The following is a 17,319-nucleotide window of genomic DNA, read 5'->3' on the forward strand; positions in this document are numbered from 1 at the left end:
TTGGCTACAGGTTCTTAAACTGTGCTCATCCCCACAGGATCAGAGCATTAAGCAACATCTGTTACTTTGCTGGAGTGGCTTTTGATTGAATTGGTGTCAGCAATGCAATTAATAGAACAGCATTTCTTCCCTGGGCTTTAAACTTCCTGCTTCATTAAAAATGTCTCCATGAACATCACAGGCATTATTTCAGGGAGAACTTTTCTTGTAAGACAGACCTATTCTACATTACGGGAATGGCACAAAACCATTGCACTTTCTGCAGTTGAGACATTTTGCCGCCACTAGAGAGTGCTAGAAAACACCTAGGGAGATGTGCACCTTCCCTTCTAAACTGCAGTGCAGTGTGGGGCTTGCTAGGAATATGGTACCCAAAGGGGTGGTGTAATTTGGAATTATGCAAGTTAACATATTTAACTCCCAGATGACTGCCTGCATCTAGTGATTTCAGAAAACAAGGGATATAAGAATATTCTTCCCAACATCACTTTTAGCAGTGTTTGTATCAGGACACCGGTACAATGCAGGCACCTGTAGCTGCATTTGTGATGGACAGAGAGCACAAAATGGTTGCAGTATTTCTCCTAATGCACAGCATGCCAACTACACAGACCCCAACCACCTCATGCATGAAGATTTAACTATCTTGAAGGTGCCTGCTCATAATGCTTTGGGGGGAGACATATAGACTCTACTAGTTAGGCAAATTCAGGTAGGAATTTGGACTCCTAAGGATTCAGGCAACAATTCACAAGCATCTCATCAGGTGGCAAACACTGGGCCCAGACAGGGAGACAGACAGATGTGGGAGAATTATTGGAGATACTTACTGATGACAGGTTCTCATCTCTTCTTCTCCCTTGGCTGTGCCGGTTGATGAAGGATCGTGCAGAGAGTTTGTAGTGGTTCAGCAGACACGTGATCACCACCACCATCACCATCATCACCACCACGATAATGATTATCTGTACAAACTCCAACTCCGCTGTAAGAGAGGTAGAGACACATTTTCAACCATCTTGGAAAGCAGAGGAATATAGTACAAGAAACACCAGAGTGAGTTTGACTAGGAAGCCCGTGGAGTTGCACAGCTACATCCACAGATGTTTAAGGCTCTCAGACGCACAAGGTTTCCACATGCTTTCAGTTAGGCAACACAGAACAAGGGAAATGACCTGTGCCAAGGAATAAGAGGCCTGAGACATGATCTACAAAGATTCTAAGTTATGCTCAAATGTTTAAAATTGATTAACTTGAGCTTCAAGGGTAGGACCCCAACACAAAAAAAAAATCTCTCTAAAGCTTCAGGTCTGGCTTACCTCTCCCAGAAATGTGTTTCCTGCCTCCACAAACCACTCTGCAAATGAAAGATTTCTGTACTGAATGCCGCTTTGGCCCACTCTGTGGAACAATGCAGCAAGTATTTCTGGACTTAATTAGAATTTAAAACAAACAAACACCACCGAGTTCAGTCTTGCAGTTCACTTAACTTTTACTGAACCTCTGTACACCAGAGGGTTTGGGATTAAATTAAGCCTTGACACCCCTGTGAAACAGAAGAGTTATCCCCATTTTACGGAGATGCTAACAGAGGTACAGGAAACACAAGGACCCACCCACTCAAGACGGTGCAGAGAGTCTGCAGTTCTGTGGTCTGTTCCTGACTCCCAGTCCCAGCTACCAGCCAAATTCCCTCTCTAAGACCATGAACTGGACTAGAAGAGGGCCAACGTGGTTCCAATCTTCAAAAAGGGGAGGAAGGAGGACCCAGGAAACTATAGGCCAGTCACTCTTACCTTGAGAAAAGTTCTCTCAAGCTGTTTGAGAAAATTATGCTGGCACACATCCAGGAGGGGCCAGCAGGGGACTGCATGCTTAGGGGCAACCAGCACGGGTTCATCAGTGGCAGGTCCTGTCAGACCAACCTGGTGGCCTTCTATGATCAGATCACCAGATCATTAGATGCAGGGGTGGCAGTGGACATCGTCTTCCTGGACTTCCGGAAGGCTTTCGACACTCTCGCCCAGTTCTCATTAAGAAACTGGGGGGCTGTGGTGTCAACACCCACACAGTCAATTGGATCACCAACTGGCTGGACGGCCGCACCCAGAGGGAGGTAGTGGATGGGTCCTTCTCAACCTGGAAGGACGTGGGCAGTGGGGTCCCGCAGGGCTCGGTCCTTGGGCCTGCAGTGTTCAACATCTTCATCAGCGATTTGGACGAGGGGGTAAAAAGCACCCTGTTCAAAATTTGCTGATGACACTAAGATGTGGGGGGACGTGGGTACATTGGAAGGATGCAACAGGCTACAATCAGACCTCGACAGGTTACAAGGGTGTGTGGATGAGAATAGGATGGGTTTCAACACAGACAAGTGCAAGGTGATGCACCTCGGGAGGAACAACCGGCACCATACCTACAGGATGGGGAACTCCCCTCTTGTCAGCACGGAGGCGGAAAGGGATCGGGGGTCATCATTGACTCCAAGATGAACATGGGCCAGCAGTGTGGGGAGGCAGTCAGGAAGGCCAACCACACCTTGGCATGCATCCACAGATGCATCTCGAGCAGGTCCAGGGAGGTGATCCTCCCCCTCTGTGCAGCACTGGTCAGGCCGCAGCTGGAGTACTGCGTCCAGTTCTGGGCGCCGCACTTCAGGAGGGATGTGGACAGCATGGAGAGGGTCCAGAGGAGGCCACTCGCATGATCAGGCGTCAGCAGGGCAGGCCCTATGAGGACAGGCTGCGGGACCTGAACCTGTTCAGCCTCCACAAGAGAAGGCTGAAGGGGGATCTTGTGGCCTGTTACAAACTAGTCAGAGGGGACCAGCAGGCATTGGGGGAGTCCCTGTTTCCCCGAGCACCGCCAGGAGTGACCAGGAATAACGGTCACAAGCTGGCAGAGGGTAGGTTTAGGTTAGCTATCAGGAGGCGCTACTTCATGGTCAGGGCGGCTAGGGTCTGGAACCAGCTTCCAAGAGAAGTGGTGCTGGCTCCTACCCTGGGGGTTTTTAAGAGGAGGTTAGATGAACACCTTGCCAGGGTCGTTTGACCCCAGTATTGTTTCCTGCCATGGCAGGGGGCCGGACTAGATGATCTGCTCAGGTCTCTTCTGACCCTAGAAACTATGAAACTCTGCCACAACACACAGCTGTTCAATGAGAAGACAGACATCCTCAATCTATGCTGATTGCAACTCCTCCCAGGTCTGAGAACAGAAGTAATTCAATGTAGTACTCAATTTACCAAGCTGACACTGGCAGCTCGAATGGACTCAACTGGCACAAAGGACTGTTACAGGAAAAAACCCAAGAAAGCCCTCCAAACAAGCAGGAACAAGCAGCAACAGCGTGTCTTCAAAAGACACAGGACAGTGGCTGGCAGGGGCCGACTCCTAGATGCTAAGACGGCAGTTTCCCCACACTTCGTTTTGACTGTGTGCAATTAGATGGAGAAAACTGGATATGAAAAACAGCACATAATAACTTGATAGATGTGTCTATACATTCCTAGCTCAGACAATGAATTTGGCATCCAGGCAGAGCTACTTTGGGGATCCAGTCTCTGCTTCCCAACAGCTGGCCAAGAAATTACTGCCACTGCCCGTGGAACGCAGATGCTCACCTATGCTATAGGGCACGGCGTGTTCATGTCTGTGCCACCTTGGCAGCGGGAACCGCAGGGATAATTTGGAATATCTGTAAAGGCACGAGCCATTGCAGGGGAAAGAAAAGAGGACTAACAAAGCCAATAATACTCATGATTTTCTCTGAGAGAAAAGCTATTGAAAGAGCAGACTTGAAAAAGCTGTGTTCTTAGCGATTCCAGGTGCTGCAATTTGCATTAAAATGTAAGCACCTAAAAAAGGCAGAATGGCAGTAGCATTCATATTGGATAGGGTGGGTTCTGCTGAATCAGGCAGATTTTTTTTTTTTTTTTTTTTTGAGAGAGAGAGTTTCACAACTGCCAGCTGCCAAGAGGAAAGTGCCAGCAAAAGCATATAAAACATCAAGGAAAAACAGTCCAGGTGCAATCCTTGCTGGTTACCTTGGAGTAAATTCTGCTAGGCAGCAGCTGCAGCTCTCTCTGCCTCTGGACCAGTCTTCATACTACCTTTCCCGTAGCACCTTCCAACGGAAAGAAGCCCCAAACACTAGTCCCAATTATGCCCACAACCTCAAAAAAGTCTCAGGACCATCTTTAAAACACTGCAACTATGACACATGCAAGTCTGTTCAGGGCTGGACTTCATATATGCCGACAGTGCCACTGAAAACAGAGTCACTTCTGGAGTGGAGGGAGGCAAATAAGCGCGCGCATGTGGTGGGAGCGCATGGAAATCAGCCCATAAAAGCATGCACAGTGAGAGAGAGCAAGTTTAGCTCAGGTCAAAGGCAAGGTCACCAGGTTCCTAAAAGGGAAGCACAGGATCTTCACTGTAAAGCAGACACGGCGTCCAAACACCACAGTCATGGGCACAGCATGCAGATACGTCTTTTGCCTCTTTAAGCTGCAGGATGATGAGCCAAGGGCCCCTGCTGGAATTAATAGGGTGGAGCTAGCAGTACAAGGAGACATTAAACCAGCAAGTCCCATCGAAGGACAAAACCAGTGCATCTCCCCCTCTGAAGGATTTAAGGAGTGGGGGTGAAAGTCCTACAAATCCCCCTTCATTTTTGTCCTCTTTTAAAAAGCAACTTCGGGGGGGAGGATTAAGGTATGGACTCTCTAGAAAAAAAGCGTGCGTCTTACATTTGCAGTGCTCCCCTCTCATCCCTCCCCCATCTTCATTTCAAACGTCCGCGAATTCAGGAATCCAGAGCGTGAGCCTCTTATTTTTAATGGGAGGAAAGAGGCTGGAGAGGCGACGGGCGGAGAGATTTACCCAGCAACAGCCCAAGAGCGCTCTCGCTCCCCCCCAGAGCCTTTCAAAGTCTCAATAATCTAAATGTAATACTCTCAATTGAATGGGGAACATACAGTACGCATATTGTTCCTGACACCCACATTCAGAGCCGCAGCCTATCATTGGGGATTGTTTGGGGGCCTGTAATAAACAGAGGTCTTTAAATCCACTCCAAAGAAAAGGCAGCTCTGCACTTTCTACCTCAATGAGATACATGTCAAAAAGCCACACAATGCCATGAAGGGAAGCAGTCACACAGGCCCTCGGTCTCATTTAAATATTTGCTATTAAAATTCAAGGGCCCTTTGTAGCAAGTCTCCCTGCATGACCAAAAGGATGAGAGCCTTTAAACCATTACGCAGGGCCCTTTTGTTTCCTCCCAACCATGAGAGGTTAAAGGTAACAGGAACCCTGACAAGGAGACAATCCCCTTGTCCTTGTGTTAACTGCGAGCGCCCTGGGCATGCTTCGGTGCTTCCTAGACAGCTCTAAGCACTTTGGCAGACAGACAGGCAGCCTCGAGAGTGGAGTTACGGCAGACGGCATTTGACAGTCCTCTCACGCACCGCACCTCACAGGGCCTCAGCCTTGCCTGACAAGGGGGAAGAGTGGGGGAGAGGGGGGTGTTATATAGATGCACGGGCATTTTTAAAAAAAAAAATTTTGGTTTTGTTTTACTAGGCACATTTCTGAGCGTCTGCCTGCAGGGGATGGATGGGTTTCCCACAGTCACCCTCTATGCATCCAGGCTGCAGGAGACCTGCACTTGGGCTAGCTCGCGCTACAAGGAAGTACAGATTTGCAGACCGCCGGGCTGTATGGGGCGAGCGATTCGGTTTCCTAACAGCGCTGTTGTGATCTTCCAGCCACTGAGAAACTTGATGCCCCCTTTAAAAAGAAGATTCCCCCAAGATACTCGTTCAGAAGAGGAGTCTTGTTGCAAACGGCCGCTCTTCAGAGAGATGGACCTCACAGTGGGAGCTCCGGTTCACTTTGCATATGGTGGTTGGCTTAGATGAGGCAGCAGCATATTATAACAGCCCCTTTCGGTGACTTCACAGAATCCCATTCCCATTAGGCAAAGTCAGAAACTCAGTAAAATGTATTTACCTGCAGACAGCATCACCTACCCAGTACACAGATGCACCCCCCACGCAGTGCCCTGTACAGCGACTCCAAGCACGTGAAGTCTGGACAGGAACCCGGTTTTGTTACTCAGGTGCAAAAGTGGTTTGCAAATAAGCCTCAAGCTAATTGGATTGGGTGGAGATGCTGCATTCAGAACATGCCTGTGCAACGTCAAAGATCATGTGCATTGGGGTTCACAGGAGTTTGCTGTGAGCTAATTTAGAAGTCTGCTAAAGCCAAACAATTATCATCATGATAGAGGCACACCCACTGCAGCCCTGGTCGCCACTCCGACAGGAAAGCTTCAGGCTTTCATGGCATTGCCCCAGCAATGGTCATGTTTCTTCTATAAACACTGCTTGGCACAGTCTCGCCAGGGCACGGCTGCAGTACATTCCCTTTCTACATGCCCAGCCCCTAGCAAGGTGCCCAAGTTACTCAGCAGCTGCATTCACAGCTCTTTGAAACATGGTACAGATTATTTCAGCTTCAGAATGATGAACCCCCTTACCCCACGCACCCACTGGTAGCAGAGACCGTAAGCTGGATAAACAGCCATCCCACATACTGGAACATGCCATTTGCTGCAGCAGTTACAAAAACCTGGGATTTAAGAAGGTGAGTCAATTTTGCCCCTGAAAGTGTAACATATGCTCTTGGCCACCGTAGGAAGATTCAGAGAGAAATGCTAAAAGAGAAGCAAGGCTAGCTGGTTATAAAGGAAAGTTCTCACCCATCAGTGACAGATGCACCAATTAGCTACAACTTGCTAAACTGTTTCAGGAATTTTGCTGGTGCAAATAAAGCAACTGCTGTTTGGGAGTGGTTTTCATACATCTTTACCTGCAAAGACAGGTGTCTTAGTAAACTAGGAGTGTTTTTACACCTGCTCCAACGGTGGGGGTGCGTGGGGGCTTTAATTAGACCAGCTCCAACAGTTTTTAGTTCAAGTGCTCCTGCTACCATTTTGAAGCACTGGTACAGAAGACACGGACGGAGACTGGCTGCGCTCCAGCAGACTTGATTAATCTACTTTAATTACAGCACGCTGGAGCAGCCTCCCTGCATGTCTATGGGTACCCAATGAGACCAACCTTAAGAGGGAAAGAAAAAGATAAGTTTTTTTAATGTCCTGCAAAATGATTTAAAATAGCTTTTACACACACGCGTGTGCACGCACGCAAGAAACAAAGGACTGGGTTCCCTCACTGAGAAGAGTGTGAATGATACAAGGATCAGGGTCATATCAACAGCCTTGGAATTGGTTCCTAGTCCAGCAGTAGACGTTATCTAGATTGGCACAGAGGCTGGCTTAATAGCTGCAAAAAAGCTATTAATGTGACAATATTAATGTGATTACTAGAACAAAAGAAACACTAATTTCAGACCAGGTTTTTGCTTCTCCTCCCCCTCTTTCTTTCAAAGGCAACTTGGAGCTGGCTTGGAATATTAGGAGTAGACCCAAGTGAGACAAAGTTGTCAGATGAGGTTATAAGATTTATTGCATGGTTCTGCATCAACACACCACTACTTTGATTCCACTGCTAACCCCCTTTGATTCAAAGTTAGGTTGTTTAGAGTTGTAATTTAGTTTGAGCACCAGGTGCAGTGTTTAAAAAAAAAAAAAAGTGAGAAAAAAAAGCATGCGTAACATCATAAACAGAAGCACAACTTCAATCTCCTCATTTGAAGGAGGGATTCATTTGCAAATTTAGCATTTTTCTGAGATTTCTGCAATATTTCAAAGTAACCAACACCCAACCAATTTGACTCCTCCTTTTTCTTATCTATACCTGAACCCTTTAAATCATTTATCTTTGTCTGAAGGGGGAAGTAAATGACTCACAAATATGGAAATATCACTGTAACACTTACTGTAGATTTTAGTAACATAAAAAAGACCCTGAACGGTGATGATTATGCTTCTCAGCCAGTGCTAGCTATAAGAACGTGTCTATGCTGACCTCTTTAAAAAAAAACCCCAAAAAACCAAGATTTCCTACCACTGCATGCCTAGTGTAGATGATGCATCTGCAACTTTCAGTAGCCAAGGACCACAAGGGTCATATATGAATGCCCTTATGGTAGCTGCTACTTGTGGGGTTGCACCCAGTGGAGTGCAATGGTGGAAAATTAAGCAGCAGCTCAGGGTAGGGAGTTCCTGAGAGTCTAATTCTGCCCCTTAAATCCCAGTCTGAAGTGAGCATGTGAGCTAGTAAATGAGACAAAATTTGGAGGTGAGATAACTGTACCATTTCAGCAAGAACATGGATGTCATCAGACCTGGCCTTTGGAAAAAATAAAACAAATTAACACCACCCCCCCCACCACGATCTGCTCTTTTCAAGCTCCAAAGACTCCAGGCATCAAGATTTATACCAACTTTCCTTCCCTTTTAACATTCATGAGTTACTGTTTTCCCCCCCGCAAAAAAAGAGAACCCACACTGGAAAGCAAGATATACATTATAAAATGTTATCTAGTAATGAAAACTAATAAATAAAGATCTTAAAGAAATTCAAAACTTTGGTGACTGTTGTTATAACCACTATACAAAAAAGGGTCTTTGGGGAAAGAAAAACCAAAACTACAAAGCATGTAATTTATAATTCCACTAGTATCTTAATTTAAAAAAAACAAAAAACAAAAACAGTTTAGTTTGTATTTGGTTTCCTAACCATTGTCACTTTTCAATTAGAAGAGCTCTCATTCCATTTCTCTCTGTAATTTCCCCCCAGGGAGGTGTTATACATGTACTAGGCTTTACAAGCTGGACAAATTCAGGTTTTAAATGCAAAGTAAGGTCACACTAATTTAATTTAGCATAATGTTACTCCGAAGTACATTTCAAACTAAGAGGTTCAGACACTGCATCTGTGTAAGGCAACCAGATTTTCTGACTTGTCTGTCTAGACAACACTGCTATTTAAATATAGGAGCCTTCGGTGTCTCCCAAAGCTGCTGGACTATGAAGAAAAAAAAAAAGAAAAAGGAGAGACAGACTGCAGCCATTCCCCTTGAAATCAGCATTCCTCAGATCAAAGTAGTACAGACAATTATAGCGATGTTGAATTTCTAAGGCTGTAAGCAAGCTAGGCACAGTCCTTTGGCAATACACCTTATGACCTTTTGCCCTGCAAACTTCAGGTGTGGTAGAAGACGGACATTTCCGCTGAACAATGTATTAAAAATAAGCTAAGAGCAGCAATGTCACTTTGCTTCACCTCCTGGTTAAAAACAAACACGTGCAAACTTGCTCATGCCTGGACTACTGGCTGCCCACTAAGGTATTAGGGATTAAAAGTGTCTGAAATTTATGAAAATCTAATCTGGTTAGCAGTTGCTGCCAATGTGACAAGGCAGAGGAAAGCTCATTGTCATTCTGACCGGCAGCTCCCGTGAAACGACTTTCGACAGGCATGCCGTTTCATTTACTGAGGCTCCAAGAGCACCCAAGCCAAGGTTCCCTCTTCATCTGAATGAAGACCTGTTCTTTAGAATTTAAAATCAATTTGAATCAGACACTGAAAGGAATAACTTTCTGATAGAAACTGGGAGTAGTTGAATTCTGCGTCCATTGAGCATTTCAGACACAAAAGGTTTCATATTAGTTTAAAATGGAGAAAAACAGAGACAGCGATTTGCATTGATACTCATGCTACTATCAATGGGTATTTCTCTTTGCTAAGACATAGCAAGGCTCAGCTTTGAAGCATAACTAGAATTGCCACAGGATATTTTATGCTGTGATGCATTTATTGTGCATTTCCTTATTTTGCAATTATTGCAATGTACAGAATATCTACCAATTAACTTCGTTATGATTTTTCTTTGTGGACAGAGTGCCATTTCTTACAGACACAAATACTCCACATGAGTAGGGGTAACATGGTGTATTTTGCTGAACTAAACCAGCAATACAATCTGTGATTTGTTGTACAACCAATCTGTACCGAATGGTTTTCCGGAGGGTCTTTTCCAATAAGACCTTTGCTTTCAGTTGGATGCAATTTGCAGGGGCAAGTCAGAACAATTCTCTTACTATCTGTAAGCTTTAGTCATATGTATTGGAATTACATATCATGCAGTAAAGGCGAAAAATAAAAATTACTTGGGAGATAATGCAACTATATTGGCTTAGTTTGCTTACAGCTGCACTTGATAAAGGATATACAGATCATGCTTTCTATGGTAAACTGTGCTGTAACTGGAAAATATTTCGAGAGAGACTTAAGTCAGTTCAGAGTCAGACAAAGGATATCCTGGTGAAATGAATTCTTCCAACACTTTGTTTCTCTCTTGCCTAGATTAGCACCACATTTGAATGCTCTTAATACTGGAAATTTAAAAATCCACCCTTCAAACTGGTGCTGGAGTATTTCAAATAAGAATGTGATTCAAGATCTGGAGCAGTTCTAAATGTTTGTGTTTTTATAGCGTTTAGTAACGGCTTTTTGTAAAAGTTCACATATTTGAGGGTCTCTGGTAGACTCGTAGATGAGACTTTCCATATACCATTTCCAATTCACAAGCACCAGGCACCTTCCAAGAAACCATATTTTTTCCAAAGATTCCCAACATGGAAGGGACAGGATGGGAATCTGAACTTCTAGGTGGCACCCAGATTAAGTCTTGGAACCAGTGGACATTCAGCCCTCACTATGGTCTTCACAGGACACCACCATTTTGAAGAAAGCATCTGAAACACAATTTTTCCCTTGCTCCATGAGCTCTGAGAAGCAGGGATGTGTGGCAACAGAGTCAAGCAAGCCCTTATTTGAAGGGACCTCACATACTGACCTCTCAGCCACACTCAAGACAGACCATGTGATTTTGTGCATACAAAAGTCATTGACCGCGGGTGTGTATGGGTGTCACCCATGCACAACTCTTCCTCCCCCCATTAATGACTGTTCCTTACAGTGTTTTCAGAGACCTTTGGGAACATGGGCCTTCTTGCTTCTTACAGGCTTCCAAGGGAGGTGGTGCTTGCCCCATCCTTGGGGGTCTTCAAGAGGAGACCGGACAGGCACCTGGCTGGGTTCACACGACCCCAGGTTTGGTGACCCTTTTCTTGCCTGCCAGGGGCAGGGGATCAGACTAGATGGCCCACTGAGGTCCCTTCTGACCCTAGAAGGTACGAAATCTAACCCCTTTGAAAAAGTTAAGTATTACTATTTGGGGCTTGGGGAAAGGCAGGCTGAGTCCAGAGGAGTGCTAAGATGCTTTGCTCTGGCAAATCCTCAAGCCTGCCCATGTCCCAGGAGCAAACCGAAAATGGGTAATTTTTAGCATTGTCATCTTCACAACAGAGAATTTTTAGAGGCTTTGCCGATTAACTGGAGATTTTTACTTTCCAGAGAAACTGCCGCCTCATGTTATTAAAATGAACCCTCCCACCCACACTAAACAAAAATTGAATGGGCTTTTATCACTTAAAAAAAATTAGAGGTGCACATTTCCATCTCCGCTGTCCATAAAACCATGCGGTTTTCCTCTCAGCTGGAGCCGATTATGGGTGAAAGAGGGGAGTTCTCTTAGCTTTACTGTCTTTTCAGGCAGCTTTTGCAGGCACTCTCTCCAAACCTGGTTCTCTTTTGGATGTGCACACAAGCCAGCTCGGAGAACAATGGGCCCCTCTCCCCACCCGTGACTCTGGTTGGCCACGAGACCACTACAGAAGCATCCGGGTGGACCGTTTCGGAAAGTTCACTGTTCATAAAGAAGAAGTCTGCCATCAGGATCAAGATACAATTGAACATGTATATGTCTGCACCCTGTATCCGATTCACACAGGAGTGGCAAAAATGGGGCACTGGAGAGGCAAAGCTCCAGGAGATTTTCCCCGTCCCCACCAATCATCCTTCAGAGGAGGGATTTTGGAGGCGAGGGTTGAATCCGCTCTACTCCCAAGTCTCTTGCTTCTCTGGGGTTGTGGCCTTGACATCCGCACCTGCTCTGGTCCTGGTACTCCTACTCCTTGGCCATATGGATCCAGCAGAGCTGCCCTGCCAGGTGACCCTGGAGGCCTGCTGGAGTCCTAGGGAGAGGACATGCTGGCTACACAGAATACATCCTATGGTCAGATATACTCCCCCCCACATGCTCTTCAACCTATTCATTCTTCACCTTCCCCAGAAAGGCTTCTGCATAAAGCTGACTCCATGTAAAAAGCAGATGGGAAGAGGGACAAATCATTCCCAAGACGAGAGCACCCCTGTCCCAGGTGAAAACTGGGGCAAGTCCCCATGAAACAAGCCTCCCTGGAGATAGCTTGAGGACACAATCTGGCCCAGTACCTGATCTGCAGGTTTCCTCTCAAAAACTCCCCCTTTCAAGCATCACACCATCCTTCCATCTCCAGGCAAGCTCCTGTCTTTGTCTGACCCTCAGACAGCTAGGGCAGGCCTACATAAAAAGGTTACAGCTGAGTAATATGGAAAGGGGGACAAAAGTCCTGGGTGACGAGGTGAACGCAGGAAGTGAGTCAGTGCAGCAGGCCGTCTCTACAAAGGGGAATTTTATTTAATTTTTTTTAATTACCCCAGTTTTGTCAATGCCACACTTCAGAGGCCAGGCCAAAACCATGTTTATAATGGAAAGGAGTTGCAGATTAAACTACGTAGGGGCCGCTACTAATCTATAAACCAAAATGAATTAGATTACTAAGCAGGGGGAGTGGAGGGGAGAAGAAAGAGAAAAAGGAAGTGAGTAAGAATTCAGGAGATTAAAGGGGAGGGGGGAAGGAGAGCGATAGAAAACACTTCTTTCATTATTTTAAAAGTTCCAAGATTCAGCAGAAACTTCTCTCCCACCGCATTTTAGTCACCACCTCACCTTGCCAAAAAGTACCTTTTCTTTCTTTCCTTTAGCCATGTTCCTCATTGAGAGGAATTCGGCAGAAGTGATAACGACTCTTACCGGGCAGAAAAGGAGTGCACAGCTCCAGCCAGAGATGAAATTCAGAGCTACAGGGGGGAGATAAAGCTGCTAGGCATCTGGACCTCATTTCAATTTTCCTTCCCGGTTAAGTTCGCTGTTTTGCAAATCAGACGTACAAAAAAGCTGAACCTCTCCCACAGGCTGATTTCCACTGCTAATAGGGCACTTCTTCCGATTTAAAAGCTCAAGAAATTTGGCGAACTTTTCAGAGAAAGAGGCCCCAGGCATCCAATGACATAGCCAAATCTTTTTGTTTGAGTACTACATATTTGTCTTTGGTTTTGAATTTGCTTAATATACTTCAAAAAACTTCTCTGTCTAACCACCCTGGGATACCAACAAACAATTTTTGGTGGGTGGAAGGGAAGACTGCTTTTGCTCGACTAGTAACGCTCAATGAAGCCAATACAAACGGTTATGGGAAGATTGAGAGAAATTCAGCAAGATGCAGCCATCTCTTCTACAAACTTGAACAACATCCCTGTAAAAATCGAAATGATTCTTGGAAGATGTGCACTGAGAACTTTTCTTCGTAGTGATCGGTTTCAGGATGTTCACTGTCAAGCAATAAAAAACCATCTAAACCGATGGGCTTTAATCCTAGCCAACTTTTAAACATCCTATTCCCAGCAAACTGCCAGAGGTTCTGCCTGAAGTTCTCCACCTCAGCTGATTACAAATATACAAGGACTGGCACAAAATGCTGGTGATGATCATACTAGCCACTGAAGGGAACAGATGAAGCTACAGCTCTTTTTAGTAAAAGCTAACTCGTGCATTAGTGCTATGCAATGCTAGTGGGGACACAGTGCTGGCACTTCACTGAGATGAAAACTAAGGCCAACCGCATGCAAGTGCTGCCCGGTCCTTCCTACCACACAGCAGAAGCCAAAGGCAACTTGCCTTGAACAGTATTTTAACCAGACGGCATCTCCTCATTTGTATGACAACGTAAGAGAGAGAGACAGCCCACTTTTTATGGCTAAGAGTTGTAAAAAAGTGTGACTTAATAAGATACACATGGTTGCTTGTGGGGGAGTGAGCAAACCAACAGTTTTTGTTTAGGGCCTCCACCAAAGCCAAGTGAGGTTAGCTGTTGCAGCATGGCTCGTCATGGGAGGTGTCACTTTTGGGCACAGTGGGATGGTTCCAGGGCTGAGCAGCTTTTTCAGCCTTTTCCCAAATCTTACCCAGTAGTCCCAGAAAAAATTGTGTATAGGCTGCAAGCACGCTCAGGAATACTGAACTGAAAATTTCTCCATAGCTCTCTACTATGACCCTTGCTATGACTCAGTTTCCCAGGTGTGCAGAAGACGTACGCAGAGTTGGACAGGCATTGAAGTCCTTTAAGATCTTCTACGAAATGCATTATTTAGAGGCAAACTGGGCAACTGAGTCATAGCAAGACTTTCCCAACATCTCCTCAAGAGACAGTGGTTCAGGCTTCATACACACATTTAAATAACCTTTTTTCTCCTTACACAACCTGTTCTCACATGAGTAAGTTTTTTTTTTTTTTTCTCCTTAAGAGCCACATGTACAGATGTTTGAATGCCGAGGCCATGAAGAGTGAAGAGCTTGCGGTGCTGATGCTGCAGCCAGGGCGCAGCCCTGGGCGCACATCCCAGCATGCTGCGCAGGCCCCCGTAGTCTACCTGGCAAAAGATGACAGCAGTGCACAGGGCAGCCCTAAGTGGCTAACTCAGATAGTTCAAGGTGATCACGGGCTGTCAGCAGGTACAGACATTTACTCTCCTAGAAGTGATTTAACCCGGGTTGTACCCAGGTTATTTTTCTCCTGGAGTGGCCATTTTTACTCTGGGAAGAAAAAGGCTGAAAATCACAAACATTTGTGGTTTCTCCTGGGAGAACAATGACTGACTGCCAAGAGAAACTAAATGCCTGCACAAGGCCAGAGATAGGGACAGGATCTGGGCTTTCCATCTCCCAAGCTCTTGTTCAACCATGATGTGGCACACTGCCCTCCTCACTGTGCGAGACTCCTTGTACAGGGTTTGCTGTTACTTATGGAGTCTCACTTGATGAATGCGATTTGCATGGTGAATAAAAAGATGGGAAAGCAGTTACTACTACCAGAGTTTAAACAGGCCAGTGTGAAATGTGGCCTCCAATCAGAAGGAAAATTTGCATAAACAATAGCATTCTGACTGGGCGGTACCTTCCCCGTTAACCAGCACTCATTGTGCCCTCCTCAGTTAATACAAGTGCTGAGCAAAACTCTGAACATGAGGGGTATCTTTTGAAGCTTAAAAAATCCTAAATGAAATACTGACCACAATAAAACTGTGTATGTATATAAAGGAGGAGGGTTGCTGGGAGGGGTGTGCATGTGCAAGGATGGATTTTTTCCTATTTGAGAAAGTCCCTACATACACAAAGATCTTCCAGACTAGACACAGTTTACTGGATAAATTAGGAAAGAGGTTCACAAATCCAAGATGAGCACTTTCATCATGTACCGTTTCTCTGATTTTCTATTAGCACCTCCAACATCCAAAGAGCAGCCCTAGCAGCGTGACACTCAAAGTAAAATGCTGTGGTGATCTACACAGTACTTGTTTCTATTTTCATCCCCATTTTTCTAATCCCGCTGTGCTGTCCTTGCTTATGGGCATCTTTTGCTTGAGCAGACTCTTTACAGGCCTGGATGGCAGCATCATTTGTGTGGAAATTGAGGTGAAGGAAATAAACCCAGAGAAGGGCAAGTTTTGGACTATTAGGACAATTCAGACATGAAGACTCCAAAGCCACAGACAGAGAGGAGAGAGACAGGGAAATAAAAATAAGTCTTGTTTAAAATGATGTTTGATCCCTCCACGAACCACTGGACCACTGAGTCTTCAAGACAGCTTCCACCCCCATTTCTGATTTCTAAAGTCATGTATTTGATGGATTGCCAAGAGAGAAACCAAAAGGCATAGAGAGTACTGGGCTATCACCAACAACTGGGAGAAAGGTTGGGTAGTGACCCTCAAGGCTTCAAAACACCCCAAATGAAAAAACAGCTCTTAAAATATGGTTGAGGGAGCCTTACATCCCACATCTGATGTAAGAAATGCTTTTCAGTATACAGGCATTTGAATGATTTTTATAAATATACTGTAGTAGAGCACCCATTTTGGCCAGCTTTCCCAAGGACCTTGCCTATTTTCCCTACCTTAAGAAAGAAACCTTGGCAAATGTACATGCCTTAAGAACAAGCTAATAAGGTATGATCTAGCCAGACACCGTGAGAGTGATGCACAGCAGCCTCAGGCCCAATGACTTGTTGCCTTGGGTATAGCCCATGGGCCTGATTCTCAGCAATGCTTAAGCACCCAAGCCTCCAGCTTAACTCACTGGTGCTCAGAAGGCATCAAAATCAGGGCCTAAGTATTGAGAGGGAGAGGCAGGGGAGGTAGAAAGGAGACAATGTCTATTGCCTTGGGTTAGCTGGCTGACAGGCCTAGCCAGATACAGGCAGACTATCATCCATGCAGCTTTGAAGTGTGTCCAGCTACTGAACTGCATGAGAACAGCTCAGCACTATTAAGGACAACAGTCCCATTCTGCCAGGTGCTGATTTTTAAATAATTCATCTAGTTAATTCCATCTCAACTGGAAGACCTGTGTGTATGTAGGGACTTTTTCTCAGTTCTTGCCACAAGCAGCTCACCACCAGCCAGCACACTGCGTGCCAGAGCAGTTGGGGTCTGCACAAACATTACCCTGAGTCTTTTGCTTTACAAAGGCTGGTATGCTACACTAGCAGCAAGTAGAGAAGAACCAGAAAAGTCTATACCTGCCAAAGAGCTTTATTAGCAATGTCAGGTGATGTCCTACCTCCATTTGATGCTGCAAGTGCCTCGAGGTATGTCTATTCTGCAACCGCATTCGAACAATTGCGACCTATGCAGCTGTACCTGAAATGGTTTAAAACTGTCTAGCACCAGCAGTCTGCACTGGCCCAGATTACCATCCCTGAACCAGCTATGTACTTGGGCACTGATGTTCAGCTATTTTTCTCCCAGTAGCCAAGCTAGGTAAGCAAGGGGTAAGATGTAGCTTAAGTTTTAGAAAGAAGAGAGCCCTGGGGACAGTTTAGAAAGGACACCTCTTCTGAAGCCCTCACCCTTGAGGACGCGTAACAGAAGCAGACAGCTCAACTGGGTACTGCTCCAGTTCCCTGTACAATTACAGAGACTTGAAGCCCAGTTTCTCCAGAGGAAACAAGAGAACTTGAACCAGAGGAGAGCATCTGAACAAATGCCACTTCTAGGAATGCGGCTGGGGCTTTTTTGAGGGGTAATACTTGCCTTCTTGACTTGCTGTAGCAACCTGAAT

General features: G+C 45.5%; 1 protein-coding gene across 2 annotated transcripts in view; it reads right to left on the minus strand.

The window, feature by feature from the left end:
* Positions 1 to 17,319, minus strand: part of PMEPA1 (prostate transmembrane protein, androgen induced 1) — a 62,340-nt gene that overhangs the window by 10,861 nt on the left and 34,160 nt on the right. For both annotated transcript variants that reach the window (XM_090064679.1, XM_090064678.1), the window contains exon 2: positions 831 to 985. In XM_090064679.1, the coding sequence (XP_089920805.1) occupies positions 831 to 985 (155 nt within the window). The remainder of the gene's footprint in view (positions 1 to 830; positions 986 to 17,319) is intronic.

The sequence above is a fragment of the Crocodylus siamensis genome, chromosome 10, assembly GCF_052110815.1.
Source record: "Crocodylus siamensis isolate JL-2025a chromosome 10, ASM5211081v1, whole genome shotgun sequence".
Taxonomy (NCBI): Eukaryota; Metazoa; Chordata; order Crocodylia; family Crocodylidae; genus Crocodylus; species Crocodylus siamensis.